Source organism: Anthonomus grandis, chromosome 12 (assembly GCF_022605725.1).
Source record: "Anthonomus grandis grandis chromosome 12, icAntGran1.3, whole genome shotgun sequence".
NCBI lineage: Eukaryota > Metazoa > Arthropoda > Insecta > Coleoptera > Curculionidae > Anthonomus > Anthonomus grandis.
The window spans coordinates 4863306-4887163 of NC_065557.1; the positions used below are offsets into that span (position 1 = coordinate 4863306).

Genomic DNA, 23858 nt, shown 5'->3' on the forward strand with positions numbered 1-23858 from the left:
AGACCACTTGACGATAACACACTTTGTACTGAGGGGTGCAATGGACACCAAAACGCGAGGGTCCTCTCCAGATACAAAGCCTTGTTAAATACAACGAGCTGTGCAATGGTCCCAGACCAGCTCAGTATCTTAACAAGAAACAGTAAACAGTCGTCACAACAACACAAGCAAGACAAACAACAATCGGTCATTAAAATATTTCATTAATCACATTTTTAATTAAAAAGGTAAAATATCGGTGTAATCAATAAGATAGAAAATAAGCATACTCTGTGAAAACACTCACCCTTTCTTGTAGTAAAACACTACACCAAACCAAGACAGCTTATTTCACGTCGCAACACCCTTTATTGTTTTTATTAAATAACTTCACTCTTTAGTGACCAAAACTTAAATGAATTTTATAAACCAAATATTTATCTCAGACTCTTTTATCGAAACCCATAAAAATAATTCCCGAGGGGAAACGCTAAGTGTATACGCTAAGTGTGTACCGTATTTGGTTACTTACGGTACCGCTGAGATAGCTTTAGTTTTGTAAATATCCTGGACCTCTTTTCGGTCAGACCGATAAATTTCATCTTAATGACTAAGAAAAATATTTCAATTCTTTAGAAAATAAACAGGGTCTTACATTTAATACTTTTAATAATAGAGAGAAAGGGGGAAAGGCATAGAAAAATGTTTTTGACCAGTCCAGTGTAAATGCGTCAATTGCCAAACTCTCATCAGAATCGGCGTGCCAAGAAACAAAGTTTTTACATTTCTTGTTTTGATATGAGGCAAAAAGGTCACTTAAGGGCAAAAGAATCACTTTAGGCATATTCGGTGTCCATGTTTTTTTTTGTCGTGACGCTAAATCTGCTGTAATTTTGAATTTGGTGTTTATGTAAGAAGCGAAAATAAAAATATTCCTTGGCTCCCAAATTTGCTGAGAGCAATCGCGTAACGCAATCGCATTGCGTATCGAATTAAGAACAGGAAATTTTATGCCACCCATGGGATTTATATATAAGACTGCGGTTACGTTATCTATTCTCATTAAAATATTAAGATTTTGTTTGTGCTTGCAAACAGATTTTAAACCATTAAAAGCAGTTAAAAGTTCCAGATAATTTATGTGAAATTTAGCTTCTGAGCTAGACCAGAACCCTTTTGCTATTTTGTCCTCATACACCGCACCCCATCCTGATTTACTGGCATCTGTATGAATACAGAAATTATAATCTTTTTCTTTTAAAGACATTTCCCCCTTTTTAAGCCACCAAGAAAAATCGTTTTAAGATGGCAAGCTATTTCTCTTTTAGCTTCATAATCCCCACGGCATATTTTTAATGCCTTAAATTTTTCTCTTTCAAAACTCTTGATTTGAGCCCAACTATAAGGAATTGCCGGGCATATAGACACTAAGGTCCCTATGACGCTCGCAAATTGTCTTATTTTAATTTTGGAAACTATTTAATTTCTCGACAATTTTCCCCGATTTATCGTTTGTGTTTTTTACCTTTTATAAAAAATAGTCTTTAGGTTTTAAATGAATTATTATGTTGTATTATTCCTTTTTTAATGGGGTTAATCCCGTATAATAATAATAAATTAATTAATGTAGTTGGCGTTTTCAACTTGTTAGGTTTTGCCGACCGACGACCGTCAATTGTACGAAAGCGCCCTGCAACCGGAAGAACAACCCTGTCTGGTAACCGGTTACCCGATCAGAAAGCAGGCCGTCACGTTCGCGAATTCGACCTTTCAGGCGAGCAGAGAAGCCTGGGCGAAATTAAGTATGGCAGCCAAAATGGTACCGGACAGTCACGTGCCCGGGGTCATCTCGTTCGTGCAGAAATGGTGCGGACCGGCGAGCAATTAAACACATCAGTTAACTCTCAACATTGCAATTTAATTAAGGCATAAATTAACGCATTATTTATATGATCATAATAATACACAATAAAGTGGTGGTTTAGGTTATGAAAGTGTCATTTTCTTTTTGAGCGCCTTCTGTGTTATGGTTCTAGAATTATTTTGACAGTTATGCAGCTGGGTGTCGTCCATATACCTATTATTCTTTAGGGATAATATTCATTAATTAATAGGATAATATTCATATAATAGGTATATGGTGTCGTCACCTTCAACCTCATGAATGAAACAAATAACTTTCTCTACGGTATAAATTATTCAAATTAAATATAAAGTGGCAAACTTCTTAAAACCACATAAAAAAAACATAATATAATAAGCTTATCCATGTCAATCAAACATTAAATTTTTTGAGGTTATATAAAGGTAATTCTTGACATCGACAAGGGGCTTAGAATTGACAGATATCCCAGATTGTGTATGGGGTGTTTCATAAACAAAATGTTAATCTTTAAGGAGACAACTCAAAATTTCCTTGTTAACTGCCAAACTCCTATTCCTGTATAAACCATCTTTAAACTTCAAAAAAATAACACTTTCAGTCCTCAAGATAAAGTTGAAATTAGAAAACTTGCACAATATCACCCAAAAGGTCAATTCTTCAACCAAACCTCACATTTCAAGTAAAGAAAACGTCTGTTTACTTAAAATTACATAACTAAAAGAAACTATGTATGCAGAGTGTCATTTCAGTTATAATGACTGTCTATTTATCATGACACTTATTATAACCAAACCCAAATTTATGTAAATTACTTTTTACAGTCAAAAAAGTCACCTCTATCCCCTCCCCACTTAGGGCATAAAAAGATTCTCAGCGGAAGGCAAGGGAGCCAAGCCGTGTGTCACATTTGGCAGCTGTGTCAGGTCCGGTAGGTTTTGTATGTGAGACTGAAGTTCGTGTCGTACCGTCAATACTTTGGAAAGACTCTCTTGGTATTCCTAAAAAACACTAATTTATTATGGAAATTTCTAAAGAACAGTTGACTTACCTCTAAACTTCTTTCGGCCTGAGCCAGCAGCTCCTCTTGCACTTGCAAAAAATCCCTCATCATAACTGCCACTTTTTTCCTATGGTCCATTTCGGTAGATAACCTCGTGTTATATTGGCTCAGAAGCAGTACTGCATTGGTTACCTGGGCACTTAATCTCTCGGCAGACTCTCGATCTTCTATTTTAGCTATGGTCGACACATCTGATAGTTCTTTGGGTAAATTTGCAATTTTTTCTCTCACTTTTTCATCTGACGATGCTATGTTGGCATCTAACTCTTGTATCGCCTTGATTAACTCCTCCGGTTCTGGAGGGTCACCCGGTGGTGTATGGGGACTCAAATGGATGCGAGTTTCACCATCATTCACTTCCACAGTTGGCTTTGGTTTCTTTTTTGATGACTGTGTGTCAGTGGTTTTTGCACGTTTAGATGGAGGTTGCTCGTCTTTGCCTATAACTATATTTTAATGTGTAATGCAGTTAGTCTATTGATAAGTTTATGTAGATTACCTAATGATCGTTTCCACTCCATAATTTGAACTGAACTGTATATGCCACGATCTTGCCAAATGGTCAGCAACCTGTCGAGTCCGTTTTTGGTTTTCTCGTCGCACTGCGACATGTGTTCAAAAGCCTTTTTAAGCATTGTGCCGAACTCTTGGCCATACTCTGGCCCCTTTTTTTTACTGTTTTGAATCACGTCGTTTGCCAAATACATAAATGTTAATTTCCGATTTTCTTTGGCTAAAATAAGTCAAGTTTTCCTATACATTAACAATAAGTCCTAAATATTAAGGATCTAAGCTTACCTTTGATAAGTTCCTTTACCCATATCTTTACCACACTTGTATAGTGTTTTCGATGGTGGATAAGCCATAAAGACAACGTTTGTATGCTTTGTGACGAATTATTTAGTTCGGTGAGTTTCTTTATGAAGGCAGATTCAGTAAAACCGCCCGACATTTCAAAGAATCTTTGATTACAAATTATAATTGCCAAGCAAATCGCGAATGTAAACACTTTGGCAGCTAACGCAACATAACCTCAACACCGCTGTCAAACAAGTGTCAATGTCAAGTAACGTAACTTAACCTCAGAGTGAAAAATGTTACGAGTATCGATATCGGGCCGCCATTTTTAGGCGCGAGGTTTATGGATATTTGCACCTACTACAATTAGGAAACTTTTAGGTTTTTTTTCACAAAACCCATTGACTCATGAATTTGTGTCCTTCGTTCTTAACAAGAAAACATGTACTAAGTATTTATATATTTGAATATTTATTAACAACAATTATTAAAGGAATTGTACAAGACTACTTTGTGGATACTCTAGTGCGCTTATTCCAAGCAAAATTAGAGCCATACGAATTAGGTTTAAACGGTTTCTTCAATTTGCTTTCTTGGATATAGTAGTCCCAGCCGTTTTTCTCACAAAACTCAATTGCCTCCTCTTTTGAGCTGAATTGCACTTTCATGTTTGAGAGAGGATCTCCACTAAAAAAAAATTACTTAATTAAATTAGGCTTATTAAAACATATTAAAGAGATATTTTACAATAATATATTAACAGTTTTTACTTACGAGGAGCACCATCCCATTAAAGGGTTCTCCCAACGTTCCTTAGCATCAAAATCCATCTCCCAGTGCCCGATATTGTTGGTACCACTCTGCATGCAATTTTTTGCGGGCTCATAAATTCTAACTTTTCGGTTCTTTATTTGTTCTTCTGGTATACCACTTACTAGCTGGTATTCAGTCTAAAAATTGAAATATCCCTATTTACCAGAACCAACCTAATAAATAAACTAAACACTCACTGGCCCTTGGACAGTTATGTAACCCTGCAACTTTTTCCTATGTTCAATTTCTTCGGGTTTAAGTAAAGCGAGATCGCTGCTCATCAATGGGGCGTCGCCCTGCACCACGGGGGTGGTTGAAATCGACGCGGCAGCCCTAAAACGCAAAAATTAGTGAGGAAAATTGTGTTGTTCAGTAACTTACTTGAGGCTCGGACAGCATTGCCTCAGATATCTGCTTTTGACTAGAAGAGAAGCCATCAGTGAACTTTACACCTATAGACTTAGCGTATGTAACAATTTAAAAGTTTCCTTATTTCGGGGTCTTAAATAATATCAAAAAAATGCCCCCGAGTTTTACAAAAATCGATTTGTTTTGGTAATTGACAGATATGTCAATGTCATTGCTATGACATATATGCCAAAGGTTGCCATCCTAAAGAAAATTTCCCTAAAAATTTTCAATGTTGCCAACAGCACGAGCAAAAAAGTACCTAAAAATAACATATGTCAAAATTCAAAAAAAAATGGCGGGAGCGATTAATCAATGTCCTTCCCGATAAATATTTATTTAATTAACGTCACTGATCTAAGATATTAAATAAACAGCATAAATCCTTTGTTCTCTGTATTTTTCTCGGAGAAAATAATCAAAAAATCCTTTAAAATCAAAGCCTGATTAACGAAACCGTAGGCCAGGGAAGAAACTGAGATTCAATCAGCTGATTTCGTTTTGACAGTATTTATTTGCGACCAATAAGTGAGTCTGTGCGAAAATTCCATTTTCTGCAAATTGCAGCCCCTAAAATGCAATTTGCATTAATAATAGGAGTATAAACCGACCCGGCTACCAAGAACCATGGACAGGCTCCCGATATCCGTTAATCAAGGGCTTAATCCACCCATTCAAACCCAAACTTTGTAAGTGCATTGTAACATCTAGGAAGATCAATAAACAGCGCAAAAATGTGCGAAAATCCCATTTCCCTAGAAGATATGTGTTTGAATGTGATTTGTGATAATATTTTAACTTATATTGAGCCCCAAATTTATACCAAGGATGGTTGGACCTCCAACTTTGAAGGTAAGCACATTTTAATTATTAGGTAAAAAGTTTAAACCTCATCATGTTTTTTCTAAAATTAAACAAAACCTAAAATGCTATTATGGATTTTTTAGGAATTATTTAATTTACAACATTCTCTGTGAGCTTTAAAACCCTGATTAGTGCTGGTGGTGGATCTTTTGTTGTAGTGTTTAGTGACTTACCAAAGGCTTTTGACTGTGAAAGTAGTGAAGATTTTTTATTTATTCAAGTAGAAAAGCCTAATCCTCAAAATTCTTATCATCCAATTTTAAATTATACATTTTGGTCGAACTACCTACATTGTATATTTTTCAATCCTATACCAATAATAAAACCAAAAACTATGATTATAATTAGACTAGTCTTTGCTAAAACATAATCTATCAATGTAACACATCTTTCAGCCTTTCGGTTCCATCCCATACATCTCAATTAAATCCCTAGCATAAAAACTACTTTCATCCCTAAAATCTAGGTTAAAATTGCCAATTATTAAAAAATGGTTACCACAATAAAAGTCCTCAAAAATTTCTATAATTTTATTCATAAAAATTGGATGGCTTCCATTTGGCGAGTGATATATACCTACCATAGTATCCAATCTACACCATGCAGTTTGACTTCCAATACTTGTATTCAATAATTCTTTTCCATTATATATTTATGGTGGTTTATAATTGTAATTCAATTTTTTCCCAAAAAAATCTTATGCTTTGACTCTGATTCACATCTGATGCTACAGATTCAAAACCTTAAAGAGTTATTTATTATATATTGAGAAAATTAGATTAGGGAACACCTTAAAGTATAATTAATTATTTATACTTAAATACAGCTTTAGTATTTTTCAAGAACCATATAGATCTGCAGTTTCCTTCTCATTTTGTTATTTGGTATAGATTGCACTGACTGTAACCATGACGTACAGTGTCACAAACGTTACAAATTTCGAGACCCAGACATATTCCTGATCAATAACATCTCAGAGAAACTTTTGAACAAAATGATGGAACACCACCTGCTGTGCGATGCCACCCTGAACATCTTCACTAAATCAAACACCAACCTAAGATCGGTTAAAATTAAAAACTGTCGAGTGACTAAGTGCGGATTGGAGATCCTTAAGAGGCACCACATAGTGGATTTGGAGATTTCCAATTTAAAAAATGTTAATCTGTATGATGTTTTCGGTGAGTATCAGTTTTCTTATTATTTATGTATTTGATCACAGATATTCACTTTTGACATAGAATGTATAGTAGATATAGTAGGTATAGTAGAATGTATGTATATAATAGAAAAGATCTAATTCCTTAAATTGGACTTTAAATGCCTGGAATAAAATAATAAATGCCTAAAAGATATGAATAATTTTTTTCTCTAAAAAGATATAAAATACCAGTTTGATATAGAGATTATTACAATAGTAACAAATATTTTTAGATTGTCTAAGTGATTGGTCAAAGCAAAACTTAAGAACTCTGATAGTCACAGACTCACCAACCCCTCATCAATTCAGTTACAAGCTTTCCGACTTTATTAAATGGGCCAAATTAAAAAGCTTGACCACCCTTAATATATCTTACACTCAACAGCTGGATTTGCCTTCGTTAAAGGCACTCTGTGAACATTTTAAGACCCTGGAGAAGCTCGACCTTTCTGGTGCAGGACTGGTGTATCTGCAACCATTGGAAATGTTATCCAACAAACTCGTCAGTTTGTCTTTATGTGTATGTCTTTGTATAGTGGAATGAAGTGACAGTCAAGTGGATTTTTCTTTTAGGATTTAGTTGATTGCAGTGAATACCTGATACCCACCCTGGAGCAACTGTCCAACTTAAAGTTTCTGGATATCAGTTTGGTTAACGAGAAGGTGGACACGGAGTCTTGGAGGCAATTGTCCATGTTCGATTTCTTGGAGGTTCGCAATATTTTGCCCAATTTGGAGTTTCTCGATGTGTCTGGTTGGAAGGAGATTATACCTAAGAATACGCTGCTTTCCTTTATTGAACATCATCCAAAATTGGTTTTCCTTGGTAAGTTTTATGGGGACTGGAAGTGGAAAGGTACTCTGATGATTTTCTTTACACAAGTTTCCTTGCAAATATTGTGTGTGGAGTAGTGATTCAATGCATTGAACTTGACACAGAATTCCTTAGGTTTAGTCCTAACGTCTGTGACGTTCGACCCAGTATTCTCCGAACCGACATCGGAAATGCTCCAAAACCTAAACATCGCCGGCTTGGGTAACGAGATCCAAATCTTGATGGCCCTGCAGTACTACAAAGACCGGTACAACTACGTCCAGAGGGCCCTCTATCACTTGTTTCAATTGACTAATTCGTTCGGGCAACCCAGACCGGACGTTTTTAAGTTGGTTCTACCGGCGATGGAAACCCACTCCGGACGGTAAGTACATAAATCTGATTCTCTTATATAGTACTTTGTTATATACTTAAATAGTTTTGGGGTGCAAATGGCCGCCACAGCATGTTTGTACAACTTAACCAGGGGCGAGTTAAGTAAACACATTCACCCGCAAACGTTGAGCCGGGGCGTGAATTTGACGCTGATGGCGATGGAGGCGTTTCCACACGACTTTCAGTTGCAGAAAAACTCACTTTTGACGTTGTGCAGCGACAGGATTTTGCAAGAGGTGTCTTTTGATCGGTTTCGATGTGCCAAGTAAGTACGTAACAAAACTTGACTGTTTTTCGACAAATTTGTCTCTAAAGTGTTTGTGAAATATAACAATCGTTCTGGTGTCGAAGGTTGGGGAAGAAATGCTCTTTCTTTGGTTTAAAGTCTTTTAAGAAAATTCCAATTATTTTATAAAAAGTGAAAATATGCTAAGAGTATTAAAAAAAGGGCCTCCTACTAAAGCTGCCTTAGCTGTCTAAGTTTTTAACTTAGAGTGACGTTTTTACACTCAAATCCATCCTTAGCAACTATTTCTCATAATCGTAAAAGAATTATGAAAATATTTTAAGTAGTTCCAAAGTTACGGCCAAAAATGTACACTAATGTATACACATCTTTAAATTGCCAATATGTGTTTTAAAAAGCTTAAATTTGGCGGCTTTAGGACCTTGGTCGATAAATTTGCCTCTAACTCAGAAAGTTTTTGAGACACAAAAATCGTTCTCATATGAAATTGTTGGGGCAGATATGCACTTTCCTTGAATTAAAATCTTTTAAGAATATTTTAATTATTTCGTCAAATAATGCCATACAAAGTAAACATTTGCTAAATAAATTAGCAGAAAATATTCCTTAGCCAAAATTGACCTAGCAGGCAAAATATTTGACTTGAATCATGTTTTTACTCTGAAATCCATCTTCAGGTGTCCTTCTGCCTTAATGTAAAAGAATTATGAACTAATGAATAAAATTCTTCATATTTAAATGCGTTTCAAACAGCTCAAATTTGTTGGCTTAAGGACCTTGGTTAATAAATTTGCCTCTAATTTGAAGAGTTCTTGAGACACAAGAATCGTTCTGGTATTAAATTATTGCGGAAGAAATGCGCTTTCTTTGACTTGAAATCTTTTAAAAATATTTCAATTATCTTATGAACATATTTCCATGAAAAGTGAAAAATTTGTAAAAGATAATTTTTCAAAAAAGACTCCCTACTAAAAGTGCCTTAACTTGCTAAATATTTAACCCAGACTGACGTTTTTACTCTTAAATCGACCCTCAGGAACCCCTTTGCATTATTATGAAAGAATTATGAAAATATTTTTAATGGGTCCAAAGTTATGGCCAAAAACATCGACAAGTGAATAAAAATATATTGCAATATGTGTTTCAAAAACTTGAAATCTGGGACCCTGGTCGACAAATTTCCCTCTAACTAAGAAGGTTTTTGACACACAGCAATCGTTCATGTATCAAATTGTTGCGAAAGAAATGCTCTTTCTTTGAATTAAAGTATTTTAAGAATATTTCAATTATTTCATCAAATATTGCCCTGAAAAACGAAAATTTACTAACAAAAATAACAAAAAAAATCCTTAACCAAAATTGCTCTATGAAACGAAATAATTAATCCAGATAGAAGTTTTTACCTTCAAATCTGTTCTCAGGAACCACTCTGAATGAATGTAAAAGAATTATGAACATATTTTAAGTGGTTCCAAAGTTATGGCCAAAAATGTACACTAAGGTATAAAAATCTTTAAATTGCAATATTACAAAGCTTAAGTTTGGCGGCTCTAGTACCTTGGTCGATAAATTTGCCTCTAACTCAGAAAGTTTTTGAGACACAAAAATCGTTCTGGTATGAAATTGTTGGGGCAGAAATGCACTTTCCTTGAATTAAAACCTTTTAAGAATATTTTAATTGTTTCGTCAAATAATGCCATACAAAGTAAAAATTTGCTAAGTAAATTAGCAGAAAATATTCCTTAGCCAAAATTGACCTAGCAGGCAAAATATTTGACTTGAATCATGTTTTTACTCTGAAATCCATCTTCAGGTATCCTTCTGCCTTAATGTAAAAGAATTATGAACTAATGAATAAGAATCTTCATATTTAAATGCGTTTCAAAAAGCTCAAATTTGTTGGCTTAAGGACCTTGGTTAATAAATTTGCCTCTAATTTGAAGAGTTCTTAAGACACAAGAATCGTTCTGGTATTAAATTATTGGGGAAGAAATGCGCTTTTTTTGACTTGAAATCTTTTAAAAATATTTCAATTATCTTATGAACATATTTCCATGAAAAGTGAAAACTTTGTAAAAGATAATTTGAAAAAAAAAGACTCCCTACTAAAAGTGCCTTAACTTGCTAACTATTTAACCCAGACTGACGTTTTTACTCTTAAATCGACCCTCAGGAACCCCTTTGCATTATTATGAAAGAATTATGAAAATATTTTTAATGGGTCCAAAGTTATGGCCAAAAACATCGACAAGTGAATAAAAATATATTGCAATATGTGTTTCAAAAACTTGAAATCTGGGACCCTGGTCGACAAATTTCCCTCTAACTAAGAAAGTTTTTGACACACAGCAATCGTTCATGTATCAAATTGTTGCGAAAGAAATGCTGTTTCTTTGAATTAAAGTCTTTTAAGAATATTTCAATTATTTCATCAAATATTGCCAGAAGAAATGTAAATTTGCTAACAAAAATAGCAAAAAAAAATCCTTAACCAAAATTACTCTATGAGACGAAATAATTAATCCAGATAGAAGTTTTTACCTTCAAATCTGTTCTCAGGAACCACTCTGAATGAATGTTAAAGAATTATGAAAATATGTTAAGTGGTTCCAAAGTTATGGCCAAAAATGTACACTAAGATATAAAAATCTTTAAATTGCAATATTACAAAGCTTAAGTTTGGCGGCTCTAGGACCTTGGTCGATAAATTTGCCTCTAACTCAGAAAGTTTTTGAGACACAAAAATCGTTCTGATATGAAATTGTTGGGGCAGAAATGCACTTTCCTTGAATTAAAACCTTTTAAGAATATTTTAATTGTTTCGTCAAATAATGCCATACAAAGTAAAAATTTGCTAAGTAAATTAGCAGAAAATATTCCTTAGCCAAAATTGACCTAGCAGGCAAAATATTTGACTTGAATCATGTTTTTACTCTGAAATCCATCTTCAGGTATCCTTCTGTATTAATGTAAAAGAATTATGAACTAATGAATAAAAATCTTCATATTTAAATGCGTTTCAAAAAGCTCAAATTTGTTGGCTTAAGGACCTTGGTTAATAAATTTGCCTCTAATTTGAAGAGTTCTTGAGACACAAGAATCGTTCTGGTATTAAATTGTTGGGGAAGAAATGCGCTTTCTTTGACTTAAAATCTTTTAAAAATATTTCAATTATCTTATGAAGATATTTCCATGAAAAGTGAAAAATTTGTAAAAGATAATTTTTCAAAAAAGACTCCCTACTAAAAGTGCCTTAACTTGCTAAATATTTAACCCAGACTGACGTTTTTACTCTTAAATCGACCCTCAGGAACCCCTTTGCATTATTATGAAAGAATTATGAAAATATTTTTAATGGGTCCAAAGTTATGGCCAAAAACATCGACAAGTGAATAAAAATATATTGCAATATGTGTTTCAAAAACTTGAAATCTGGGACCCTGGTCGACAAATTTCCCTCTAACTAAGAAGGTTTTTGACACACAGCAATCGTTCATGTATCAAATTGTTGCGAAAGAAATGCTCTTTCTTTGAATTAAAGTATTTTAAGAATATTTCAATTATTTCATCAAATATTGCCCTGAAAAACGAAAATTTACTAACAAAAATAACAAAAAAAATCCTTAACCAAAATTGCTCTATGAAACGAAATAATTAATCCAGATAGAAGTTTTTACCTTCAAATCTGTTCTCAGGAACCACTCTGAATGAATGTAAAAGAATTATGAACATATTTTAAGTGGTTCCAAAGTTATGGCCAAAAATGTACACTAAGGTATAAAAATCTTTAAATTGCAATATTACAAAGCTTAAGTTTGGCGGCTCTAGTACCTTGGTCGATAAATTTGCCTCTAACTCAGAAAGTTTTTGAGACACAGAAATCGTTCTCATATGAAATTGTTGGGGCAAAAATGCACTTTCCTTGAATTAAAATCTTTTAAGAATATTTTAATTATTTCGTCAAATAATGCCATACAAAGTAAAAATTTGCTAAGTAAATTAGCAGAAAATATTCCTTAGCCAAAATTGACCTAGCAGGCAAAATATTTGACTTGAATCATGTTTTTACTCTGAAATCCATCTTCAGGTATCCTTCTGCATTAATGTAAAAGAATTATGAAATATTTAATAAAAATCTTTATATTTAAATGCGTTGCAAACAGCTCAAATTTGTTGGCTTAAGGACCTTGGTTAATAAATTTGCCTCTAATTTGAAGAGTTCTTGAGACACAAGAATCGTTCTGGTATTAAATTATTGGGGAAGAAATGCGCTTTCTTTGACTTGAAATCTTTTAAAAATATTTCAATTATCTTATGAAGATATTTCCATGAAAAGTGAAAACTTTGTAAAAGATAATTTTTCAAAAAAGACTCCCTACTAAAAGTGCCTTAACTTGCTAAATATTTAACCCAGACTGACGTTTTTACTCTTAAATCGATCTTCAGGAACCCCTTTGCCTTATTATAAAAGAATTATGAAAATATTTTTAATGGGTCCAAAGTTATGGCCAAAAACATCGACAAGTGAATAAAAATATATTGCAATATGTGTTTCAAAAACTTGAAATCTGGGACCCTGGTCGACAAATTTCCCTCTAACTAAGAAGGTTTTTGACACACAGCAATCGTTCATGTATCAAATTGTTGCGAAAGAAATGCTGTTTCTTTGAATTAAAGTCTTTTAAGAATATTTCAATGATTTCATCAAATATTGCCCTGAAAAACGAAAATTTGCTAACAAAAATAACAAAAAAAATCCTTAACCAAAATTGCCCTATGAGACGAAATGATTAATCCAGATAGAAGTTTTTACCTTCAAATCTGTTCTCAGGAACCACTCTGAATGAATGTAAAAGAATTATGAAAATATTTTAAGTGGTTCCAAAGTTATGGGCAATAATGTCGACTAATGAATAAAAATCTTCATGGTGGCTCTAGGTCTAGGACCTTGGTCGAAAAATTTGCCTCTAATTCAGTAAGTTTTTGAGATACATGAATCATGCTGCTATCAAATTGTTAGGAAAGAAATGCCCTTTCTTCGACTTAAATTCCTTTAAAAATATTTCAATTATCTTTTGTACATATTTCCACGAAAAGTGAAAAGTTGCTAAGGAAATTTGAAAAAAATGCTCTCACTAAAACTGCCCGAATACTTAACCTAGAAAAATGTTTTTAGCCTCAAATCTATCTTCAGGTTCATCTAAAGTTCTGTGAAAGAATTTCTGAAATGTATCCAGTGTTTCTCAAGTTATGACCAAAAGTCTGCTAATGAAGAAAAATTTTAATGTTGCAAATGCGCCTCCAAAGTTCTAGTTTGGTGGTGCCTGGACCTTTATTGACAAAATTGCCTCTAACTCGGAGAGTTGTTGAGGCTTAACAAACGTTCATATATGAAATTATTAGGAAAGGCATGCTCTTTATTTCACTTAAAGTCTTTTAAGAATATTTGAATTATTTCGTCAAATATTGGTATAAAAAGTGGCAATTTGTCAAGAAAAAACAGCCTTAGCGAAAATTGCCCTAGCGAGCGAAATATTTAATCCAGAATCATGTGTCTACCTTCAAATTCATCCTCAGGAACCCGAAATGGCGACCAACCGTCAACTAGCCAATTATACCCGAATATTTCTCTTTTTTAGGTTGGTACTTGACGCCTTATGCGGATTCGAAGAGGTAAACATGAACCGAATGGCGGTGGCGATCTGTAGCATTTTAGCTTCAAAGGTAATTTTCATTGTACCCTAATAATAATAATAAACTTCCGGTAATTTAACGGAAACGGATATCGGAAGGTGTCGACCGACGAAACGTCCGAGTTGGGCGCGAGACCGATTTACATGCGCAAACTATTATCGATGGTGCAGTGGCGCACCGAGTCTGTAATGGCGGACATAACCTTAAAGTTCACGCTCAGCGCCCTCTGGAATTTGACGGACGAGAGTGCCGCCACCTGTGCGGTGTTCCTCGAACAGGGCGGCCATTTTTTGTATCTGGACGTGCTGAAAAATTTTAAGGGGATCGCCCATATCGAGACCAAAGTTTTGGGTAAGTGTTGTAAGTTTGATAGTGACTTTTCACTAAAATTTACTTATTTACTATTGATCCATATATAATTACAAATCACTATATTACTCTATACATTTTAATAGGTTCATTTACTTTATAACTTGCACCTAAATGTGAACATCTGTATGTGCCAATACATACAGGCATAAAGAAATACTAAAAATTTCAATATGTGTGTGTATATAGGTATGTTTCATTATTTTTTCTTTAATTTAAATATTAAATTGACCACTCTAACCACAAGTTTAAATTTAAACAATGAGGCAAAGAGATGAAAATGGTCTTTGACACAATTTTTCGTTGAGAGTTGTCAATATTTTCTTCTATTTTTTTCCTCGTATATCTATTATTTCTGAAAGCTACATAATTTGTTTTTTTTACATTAAGGGAGAGTTTAAGTGAATTTAAGAGACGTTCAACTTTTTTTAGTTCAGATTGTACTAATTGTTTCTAACTTCAGACCAAGACAAACCCTGGAAGAAGACAACTGGATTGTCAGAATATTATGATATAATTATACCTTTAAGGACAACTTCTGTGAGACAATTAATGTAAAGTTCGAACAAATATTGTACCTTGAGGCACTCCTATCTAAGTTTGTTCCATTATTACCTCAAATCAAGAGAAATCAATATTTTTTGGATAATCAATTTTTATTGATTCTCAACTTCTAGAACCTTGGTCGACAAATTTGCCTCTACTTCAGTAGGTTTTTGAGATACAAGAATCATGCTGCTATCAAATTGTTGGGAAAGAAATGCCTTTTCTTTGACTTAAATTCCCTTCAGAATATTTAAATTATTTCATGTACATATTTCGATGAAAAGTGAAAATTTGCTAAGGAAATTAGAAAAAAAGGCTCTCACTAAGACTGCCCGAATATTTAACCTAGAAAATCGTTTTTAGCCTCAAATCCCCATCCTCAGGTTCATCTAAAGTTTTGTGAAAGAATTTCTAAAATGTTCTCAACTCGCCTCGTTTTCAAAACATTGCAATGCGAAAATTCTTCAATGTGTCAATTTTTGAAAAAGATTTTTTGCAATGTTGCCTCTTCTAATTAATTTCAATGAAATAAATTGTGATAATTGTCCAGGCAGTTGAGGCTATTTTGTGCTCATTCTAACTAATTAAAACTGAGTGCAAGAATGAGAGACTTGATGGTGATTTAAAGGCAATTGTCCAGGCAGTTGACGCTATTTTTGTTACTAATTTCAACTGCCTGAAAGAATTGATAAACGTAAAGACAATTTCATAAGTAGTTGAGAGGCTATGTTTGTCTTTATCTAATTAATTTTAACTGCCGGGAATAGTGAGAAACATAATGGCAATTTAAAGACACCTGTTGAGGCTATTTTTGTCTTATTTTAATGACAACTGCCTGGAAGAGTGAACAAAATTAGTAGAATTTTCCAGTTACTTGGGTCTAAATTTTCAGTTAACAGTTAAGATAATTTCTATCTCTTTCTAACTAATTTCAACTGCCTGGAAGAGTGACATAAATTATGACAATTTTAGAAACATTTGATGCTATTTTTGTCTCTTTCTAATTAATTTTAACTGCTAGGAAGAGTAAACAAAACTATGATAATATTCCAGTCAGTTAAACTTATTTTTGTCTTTTTCTAACTAATTTCAACTGCCTGGAATATATTTAGATAATTTTCCGAAGTGGCATTTTTCGTCTCTTTTTAACTAAGTTTAATTGCTTGGAAAAGTGAGAGGCATAATGGTAATTTTCCAAGCACCTAAGGCTATTTTTGTCTCCTTCTAACCGATTTAAACAGCTAGGAAAAGTGAACAAACTTATGGTAATTTTCCAGTCAGTTGAGGCTAATTTCGTCTCTGTCTAACCAATATAAACTGCCTGAAAGAGTACCTAAGATAAGTTATGACAATTTTTCCAAATTGACAGTTGAAGACATTTTCGTCCTTTTCTAATTAATCTAAACCGCTTGTTCTTTTCTCACTTTATCTGTTACACCTCTGAGCACACTTTCTTTGAATAGATAAAAACTATTTTAAATAATTGAAATAGGCGGTATTATATGGTAAATCAATATTGGTGCACCTATTTTCACAAGAGCGTAAAAACAAGTCATTTTTGTGGAGGAAGAAGAAAAAACTGCAAATCTCCCTAAATTGATTGTGGACTTCTTAACCATGCGCAAAATTTTGTTTTAAATATTTGTAGCAATACTTACATATGTCCCACAATATACAAGTACCAATCGAAACGGATATCAGGTTAAATCAATATTATACAAGAATTCCAAACAATACAACCCACCTTTTAAATGTATTCGTCATTTCATAGCAATACAAAAAAAGTCTTGAGAACAATTTCAAGGAGAACTCAGGCAATTGATATAATTTGACCAAGGGTCTTTTTAAATTACTATAGGGATGGGCACAATAAAAGATCTGGAGGCTCCATTTTTTTTTAATGGTAAAGTTCGATTATTCGCGTCATTTGTTGAAACATAGGACAGTTTTGTACTAATGTACCAATCTTTACAAGTGAATCTTGATGATTCCATTTAGATCTCTGGAGTCATTAAATATTCCAGAGACTCCAAAAATTATAATATATTTAATATTTTATATGTTACAAAAAAGTGTACAATAGGAGAATTACAAGATAGTATCTTGGACTATTTGTAATATATATGAATGACTTGTATAAAGTATTAAAGAAGTGTTTTATAAATTTATTTGCGGATGATATTTTAATATCTATTTCTGGGAAAAACTATAGAGAGATTGTAAATATTTTAAATGGTGAACTGTCCTTATTATATGTATAATAATAAACCAAAGGTATGGTGGTGTGTTCAGTTGTAAATTGTAAGAAGTTTTTTAATGAAGGCTTGTCTCTATTGCAAAACTTTGACAACTAGAACGCAAGATATTTAGATTCCGGTAAGGGAGGAATAATTTTTTTTTACTTACAGGCAGTCCTGGCATGAAAATTCGAAATTTCTAGACTTTTAGTGGATGGATCTTAGTCATTTCTTTAAAAAAGACTAAACCAGTTTTCAGAGTAGTTCATAAATCAATAATTGCAAAACTTTGATTACTAAAACCCAAGATATTCACTTGACAATAAGAGAGGAATTATTTTTTTTACTTACAGGCACTCCTGGCATGAAAATAGAAATTTCTGGACTTTTAGTGGATGGATTATAGTGATTTCTTTAAAAAAGACTAAAACAGTTCTCATAGTAGTTCATAAATCAATAATTGCAAAACTTTAATTACTAGAACCCAAGACATTCACTTGCCAATAAGAGAGAAATATTTTTTTTTTACTTACAAGCACTCCTGGCATGAAAATTCAAATTTCTTGACTTTTAGTGAATGGATCTTAGTCATTTCTTTAAAAAAGGCTCAAACAGTCCTCAGGGTAGTTCATAAATCAGTAATTACAAAACTTTGACTACTAGAACCCAAGATCTTCACTTGCCAATAAGAGAGAATTTTTTTTTTACTTACAGGCACTCCTGGCATAAAAATTCAAATATCTTGACATAATTTGACCAAGAGTCTTTTTAAATTACCATAGGGATAAGCACACTAAAAAAATTGGAGACTCCATTTTTTTTAATGTTAAAGTTTGATTATTCATTTTTTAAGAGAGTACTTTGAGTTAAATCAGTTCGAATTGGAGAGAAAAAATAAACAATGGCGAAATAGTAATTGGTATAAATGGTATTTTAATGGATTTATAGAGGGCATTTAAGACAATTGATATGTTGGCTAGGATAACTGACTATTTACAAAACAGATGTCACAAAACAAAAGTGTACAATAGGAACACTACAAGATAGTGTCTTGGACTAATTGTAATATATATGAATGACTTATATAAAGTATTAAAGAAGTGTTTTATAAATTTATTTGCGGATGATATTTTAATATCTATTTCTGGGAAAAACTATAGAGAAATTTTAAATATTTTAAATGATGAACTGTCCTTATTATATGCATAATTGGCTGTGTAAAAATAAATTAAAGCTAAATTCTCAAAAAACCAAAGGTATGGTAGTGTGTTCAGTTGTAAATTGTAGGAAGTTTTATAATGAAGGCTTGTCTCTATATATAAACAATTTACCTGTGGAAATGGTTTCTGAAATTAAATACCTGGGAGTTACTCTAGATCCATAGTTAAATTTCTCATCACACGTCAATTATCTCTGTAACATTGCTGTACAAAACAATAATCTTACCTCATTTTACATATTAAGCTTCATTATTAATATCTTGTTATAAGGAGGATCTGCAAAAGTTACAAATTTTGCAAAATAAAATTATGTGTATAATATTGAATGGAATATATAAATATAAAAATATGTTGGATTCATTAAATTGGCTAAATGTTGACTCTCATTCTTATATATAAGATTAGTCACAACTTATTTCCAGAATTCTTAAATGGTTTTTTAAAAAAACGCTTTCATGTGCATAATTATAATATAAGACCTAAAGATGATTATAATTTAAATTTAGTTCGAACAGGACTGCCCTAAAATATCAAGGACATGTCAAGTGTGCATAGTCTTAGTCAATCAGTATTTGTTTACAACTTACGCGAACAAATTTAATTCATTTGAAGTCTATTAATGTAGTTATCCCCAATAATTATCTTCGACCATACAGAGACTTTTTATTCATGGAAAAAATTATAAATCCATCCAGTATATGCCAACCTAACCTTAAAATTGTCAGGTCTTTTAAACAACATCGCCGAAGTGATACGGCTGCGTCAACAACTGATATCGGACGACCTAATGGACGCCCTCTATCGACTGATGAAATCGGACAACATCGACGTGAGTTACTTCGCAGCCGGCATCGTCGCGCATTTGACCTCGGACGGTGAGCAGGCCTGGCAGACCTGTTGGACCGACGATAACGCTTTTCCCACTAACGTATGTTACCACCCTCCTAACTCAAGAATAAACAATCAAAAAAGTGTTGACATATTTGACAGTCGTCTTAATTTGACAGGTGTCAACGTATACGCGAAGCGAGATGTTGGAGGGTTTGGCGGAGGCGGTGGCCCAATGGAAAGTGCCGGACAGCGAGATGGTCACTTATCGTAGTTTCAGGCCGTTTTTTCCGCTCTTAAGGGTCGAAATGGATTATCAGGTGCAACTGTGGGCGGTGTGGGCCGTACATCATGTTTGTACCAAGAATCGTGAGTGGTTTTCTATTCTTTTTTTTTTTCTGTATAATTGATGATCCTGATAAAATAACAACAGTTACACCAATACATAGGTTAGGTAAAAAAAGTGATATTGATAGTCTTATGAGTAGTTTTGCAAAGCTTGTAGAGAAATTCATCTTTGGTTTTCTGGAGGGACTGCTATGTACACTTTAGTAACCTATGTAGTCGATAACTTGAATTTAAACAAAAAGTGTTTAACAGTATTTTTAGATTTGACCTACGATAACATGGGAGATCGTCCCATGTTAAACTTCTTGAAATCATACCAAACTATGGAATTGGGGGAACACCATTTAAAATGTTCAAGAAGGAAAGGTATAACCTCAGGGAATTGTTTTGGGTTTAATACTTTTTAGAATATATATTTATTCTTTGCTGAACTCAAGAACTGAGGGTTCAGTTATTTCTTATGCTGATGATAGTGAACTTGTTACATCTTGGGAGGAAGAAGAGTTAAGCTTAAATTAAACAAAAAAAACAAGGAACCCATAGTATCATTACAGTTTATAAGTCACCAGTTGAATCTGTTTTGACATATGTTATTTTTGTTTGGGGAGAACTCTATAACAATGCTTTATACAAGTTAAATTCAAAAATACATTCTTAAGGAAATATATATATATTTTTTATGAGTACCAGACAGTTGATCAACAAATCAAGCCTGATTTCCAAAGACCATTTTTCCTCTTTCTTTAACTGCCTGAATAAGTTTATGGTTCTTGGCAAAAAACTACATTTTTGAGGAACATAAACATATTTTTTCTTTTTGTTGGAAGAAAAAACGAAGAATTTTATTAATTGCAGAAATAAGGAAAAATATTTGAAGAACAATTTTATAAAAACCATTGTACATCCATAAAGTCTATGTATGGATTTACATTTGTCATTATATACATTAATAAACATCCAGATACTTTACAAATAGATCCCACTTTCCCTTGGTAAGAATAATTTGAATTTTAAGTAAATTAATTATATTGGTTCAAAAGCAGCTATAGAAAGCAGAGGCTATACAAACATAAATCAATTTAAGAAGCATCGTAGATAACAAATTTTTGAAAAATTAAATCTGATAAATTATTCTCTCAATGGAATGTTTTATTTTTATCAGTCTTGTTTTTGATGCTTATTTACAAGCAGGTCCCTAAAATAATTTAACAATTATTGTTATTAAAAATATTATAGTTACTTTTAAATATGTAGCACATATGTACGAAACATCTAGATGTTTAAAGTTCAAATTTCTTGACTTTTAGTGGATGGATTTCAGTCATTTCTTTAGAAAAAGCTAAATTGGTCTTAAAAGTCGTCCAAAAATCAATAATTGCAAAATGTTGCTACTACACCCTAAGATATTCACTTGCCAATGGGTGAGGAATTATTTTTTTACTTACAGGCACTCCTAGCATGAAAATTCAAATTTCTTGACATTTAGTGAACCAATTTTAGTCATTTCTTCAGAAAAGTCTAAAAGAGCCTTCAGAGTAGTCCATAAAACAATCATTGCAAAATTTTGACTACAAGAGATCAAGATATTCACTTGCCAATAAGAGATAAATAATTTTTTTACTTACAGGCACTCCTGGCATGAAAATTCATATATCTTGACTTTTAGTTGATGGATTATAGTGATTTCTTTAAAAAAGACTAAAACAGTCCTCAGAGTAGTTCATAAATCAATAATTGCAAAACTTTGAATACTAGAACCCAAGATATTCACTTGCCAATAAGAGAGAAATATTTTTTTTTACTTACAGGCACTCCTGGCATGAAAATTCCAATATCTTGACTTTTAGTGGATGGATCTTAGTCATTTCTCTAAAAAAGGCTAAAACAGTGCTCAGGGTAGTTCATAAATCAGTAATTGCAAAACTTTGACTACTAGAACCCAAGATATTCAGATGCCAATAAGAGAGAAATCATTTTTTTTACTTACAGGCACTCCTGGAATAAAAATTCCAATATCTTGACTTTTAGTGGATGGATATTAGTGATTTCTTTAAAAAAGACTAAAACGGTCTTTAGAGTAGTTTATAAATCAATCATTGCAAAATTTAGACTACGAGAATCCAAGATATTCACTTGCCAATAAGAGAGGAATTATTTTTTTACTTACAGGCACTCCTGGCATGGAAATTCAAATTTCTTGACTTTTAGTGGATGGATCTTAGTCATTTCTTTAAAAAAGGCTAAAACAGTCCTCAGGGTAGTTCAAAAACAACTTTGATTACTAGAACCCAAGATATTCACTTGCCAATAAGAGACAGTTCTTACAGGCACTACATGCATAAAAATTGAAAAAATCTTGATTTTTCAAGAAGTTATTTTAGTTTTTAATGAAGCCAAATATGTAAAGAAGCAAAGAGTTTCGTTTAAATGTCTTGGTTCTAGTCCAGGAACTCCCTGGGATCCCCATACATTTTTCCATGATTTATTTAATTTTACATTGTTGCCAGCTTACATAAATAACGAATTAACCATTTCGGTTTTTTTTTCAGCCAATCGCTATTGCCGAATGTTATATGAAGAAGATGGGCTCAGTCTACTAAGCGACTTGATTAATTATGGCGCGACCCACCCGGATATCCGGCAAATCAGCAGGCAAATTTTGGAAGCGGTTAAGGAACAAGGGGTGCCGCCTTAGGCCTTCTTATCCCCCCAATTAGAAATTGTGATTTTTATTCGAATTTTTAATAATTTACTTTATTAAAAGGACCGCTTAGGTTATTATTTTATTTATTATATAACGCTTATGTAATATACACTATTTGGTCACCTTGAATGTGCTTTTACCATTTAGATACTATCGGATGTATCGAGTCTGACTTTTGTTGAAATATTATTATTTAGTTTGTGCCAATTTGAAAGGATTTATATTAGGCAGCAATCGTATTTAGGGTTTAAATACGATTGCTGGCCGTAAGAAACATATATAATATATATATAGTGTTAAACAATGGAGTTTTGTTTTATTTTAAAATAACCTACAAAAAATTATGGACTATACCTTAACTCGTATCTCTCATCATCCTAAAGTCTGAGAGCCTATAGGCTCTCAGTTATTTATAGTGAGCCCTAAGAATTTCTTGTTATTTGATTGCTGGATATTAACTCTATTAAAAAAAGTCTTTGAAAGTAAATAAAGTTGGTTTTTGTAGAATTTAAAACTAATAATCTCCCATTACATCATGTCTGCATTTGATAGCTGTGAAGATTGCAATAATAAATAAATATGTCTTTATTTGGTATCAAATGCACATTACATTTGCCCAAAAAGGCGAAGATTAGCAAATAAGAGAGTTAAATCTCTTAAATAATGAAATTAGCGAATATAGCGAATTCCGAAAATAACGAAATCGTACCCCGAAATTGATGATGACAAACGACGTTTTTACAAGAACGAAATTGAAAAATAAAACGAGCGATTTTGAACATCTGCCCCGGATGAGGAGATTAATTTACCAGCGAAACGAGTTTTTAGTTTTGTTATAACTTACGTTTCGTGTCTGGACTATTAGAGAGACAAATCTTACGCGATTAGAGAAAACCTTTTATAATTTCCAGTAAGAAATACGACAACGTTATAAAATATTATTGGCAAGCCACTGGTCATTTTGAACACGCCCAATGCCATGGTAAGAAACGTGCTCTAGCCAATGAGGAAGAACCGGGGGGCAGAGCCGTCATAGGCGTCGCAATAGTTATATTTAAAAAAAACAGTGTTTTTATGATTTTTTAAATCTTATTGACGTTTCATTTTATATAGGAATTAAATTAGTTTTCCCAAGTAAATACTAGACATTTCTTGACAAGTTGAACTTTTTAGTGAAAGTCAGTCACTAGAAGTGAAGGTATGTATCATGTTACTCAATAGAGCAGGTTTGTTTAAGTCGGCTTGTTTAACTAGGCATGACATTTAAAAAATGAGATAAGAAAATTCTAGTGCATGGATTTTCTGGATTTTATTAAAATAAGTTGGAAAACTTTCCAGGGAAACTTTTAAGATGAAAATCAAACGAATATGAGCACTAGAAGTAAATGTACCAACATCCTAAAAAAATAAAATTAATGACTTCTTCCTGGCAGTTGAGATTATTTAA

General features: G+C 32.9%; 4 protein-coding genes across 4 annotated transcripts in view; 2 read left to right on the forward strand and 2 right to left on the reverse strand.

The window, feature by feature from the left end:
- Nucleotides 1-1973, forward strand: part of LOC126743352 (intraflagellar transport protein 172 homolog) — a 57751-nt gene extending 55778 nt beyond the window's left edge. Inside the window, exon 22 of the mRNA XM_050450391.1 lies at nucleotides 1631-1973. Coding sequence (XP_050306348.1) covers nucleotides 1631-1867 — 237 coding nt within the window. The 3' untranslated portion in view covers nucleotides 1868-1973. The remainder of the gene's footprint in view (nucleotides 1-1630) is intronic.
- Nucleotides 1877-3963, reverse strand: LOC126743357 (regulation of nuclear pre-mRNA domain-containing protein 1B). Its single transcript, XM_050450397.1, has 4 exons — nucleotides 3723-3963; nucleotides 3424-3657; nucleotides 2913-3370; nucleotides 1877-2862 (listed from the first exon to the last, which is right to left on the reverse strand). Exons 1-4 carry the CDS (start codon nucleotides 3874-3876, stop codon nucleotides 2716-2718), a joined length of 993 nt encoding a protein of 330 aa, XP_050306354.1. The 5' UTR covers nucleotides 3877-3963; the 3' UTR covers nucleotides 1877-2715.
- Nucleotides 3964-4170: 207 nt separating this feature from the next.
- Nucleotides 4171-5105, reverse strand: LOC126743037 (NADH dehydrogenase [ubiquinone] iron-sulfur protein 4, mitochondrial-like). The gene is made up of 4 exons (XM_050449961.1): nucleotides 4917-5105; nucleotides 4733-4868; nucleotides 4497-4672; nucleotides 4171-4409 (listed from the first exon to the last, which is right to left on the reverse strand). The coding sequence occupies exons 1-4, from the start codon at nucleotides 4970-4972 to the stop codon at nucleotides 4229-4231; spliced, it is 549 nt and encodes a 182-aa protein (XP_050305918.1). The 5' UTR covers nucleotides 4973-5105; the 3' UTR covers nucleotides 4171-4228.
- A 168-nt stretch (nucleotides 5106-5273) lies between these two features.
- LOC126743036 (protein zyg-11 homolog B-like) lies at nucleotides 5274-22715 on the forward strand. The gene is made up of 12 exons (XM_050449960.1): nucleotides 5274-5471; nucleotides 5541-5795; nucleotides 6698-6988; nucleotides 7242-7528; nucleotides 7582-7834; nucleotides 7958-8207; nucleotides 8262-8483; nucleotides 14105-14189; nucleotides 14258-14510; nucleotides 19257-19459; nucleotides 19539-19728; nucleotides 22257-22715. Exons 2-12 carry the CDS (start codon nucleotides 5678-5680, stop codon nucleotides 22400-22402), a joined length of 2298 nt encoding a protein of 765 aa, XP_050305917.1. The 5' UTR covers nucleotides 5274-5471; nucleotides 5541-5677; the 3' UTR covers nucleotides 22403-22715.
- Nucleotides 22716-23858: the final 1143 nt, after the last annotated feature.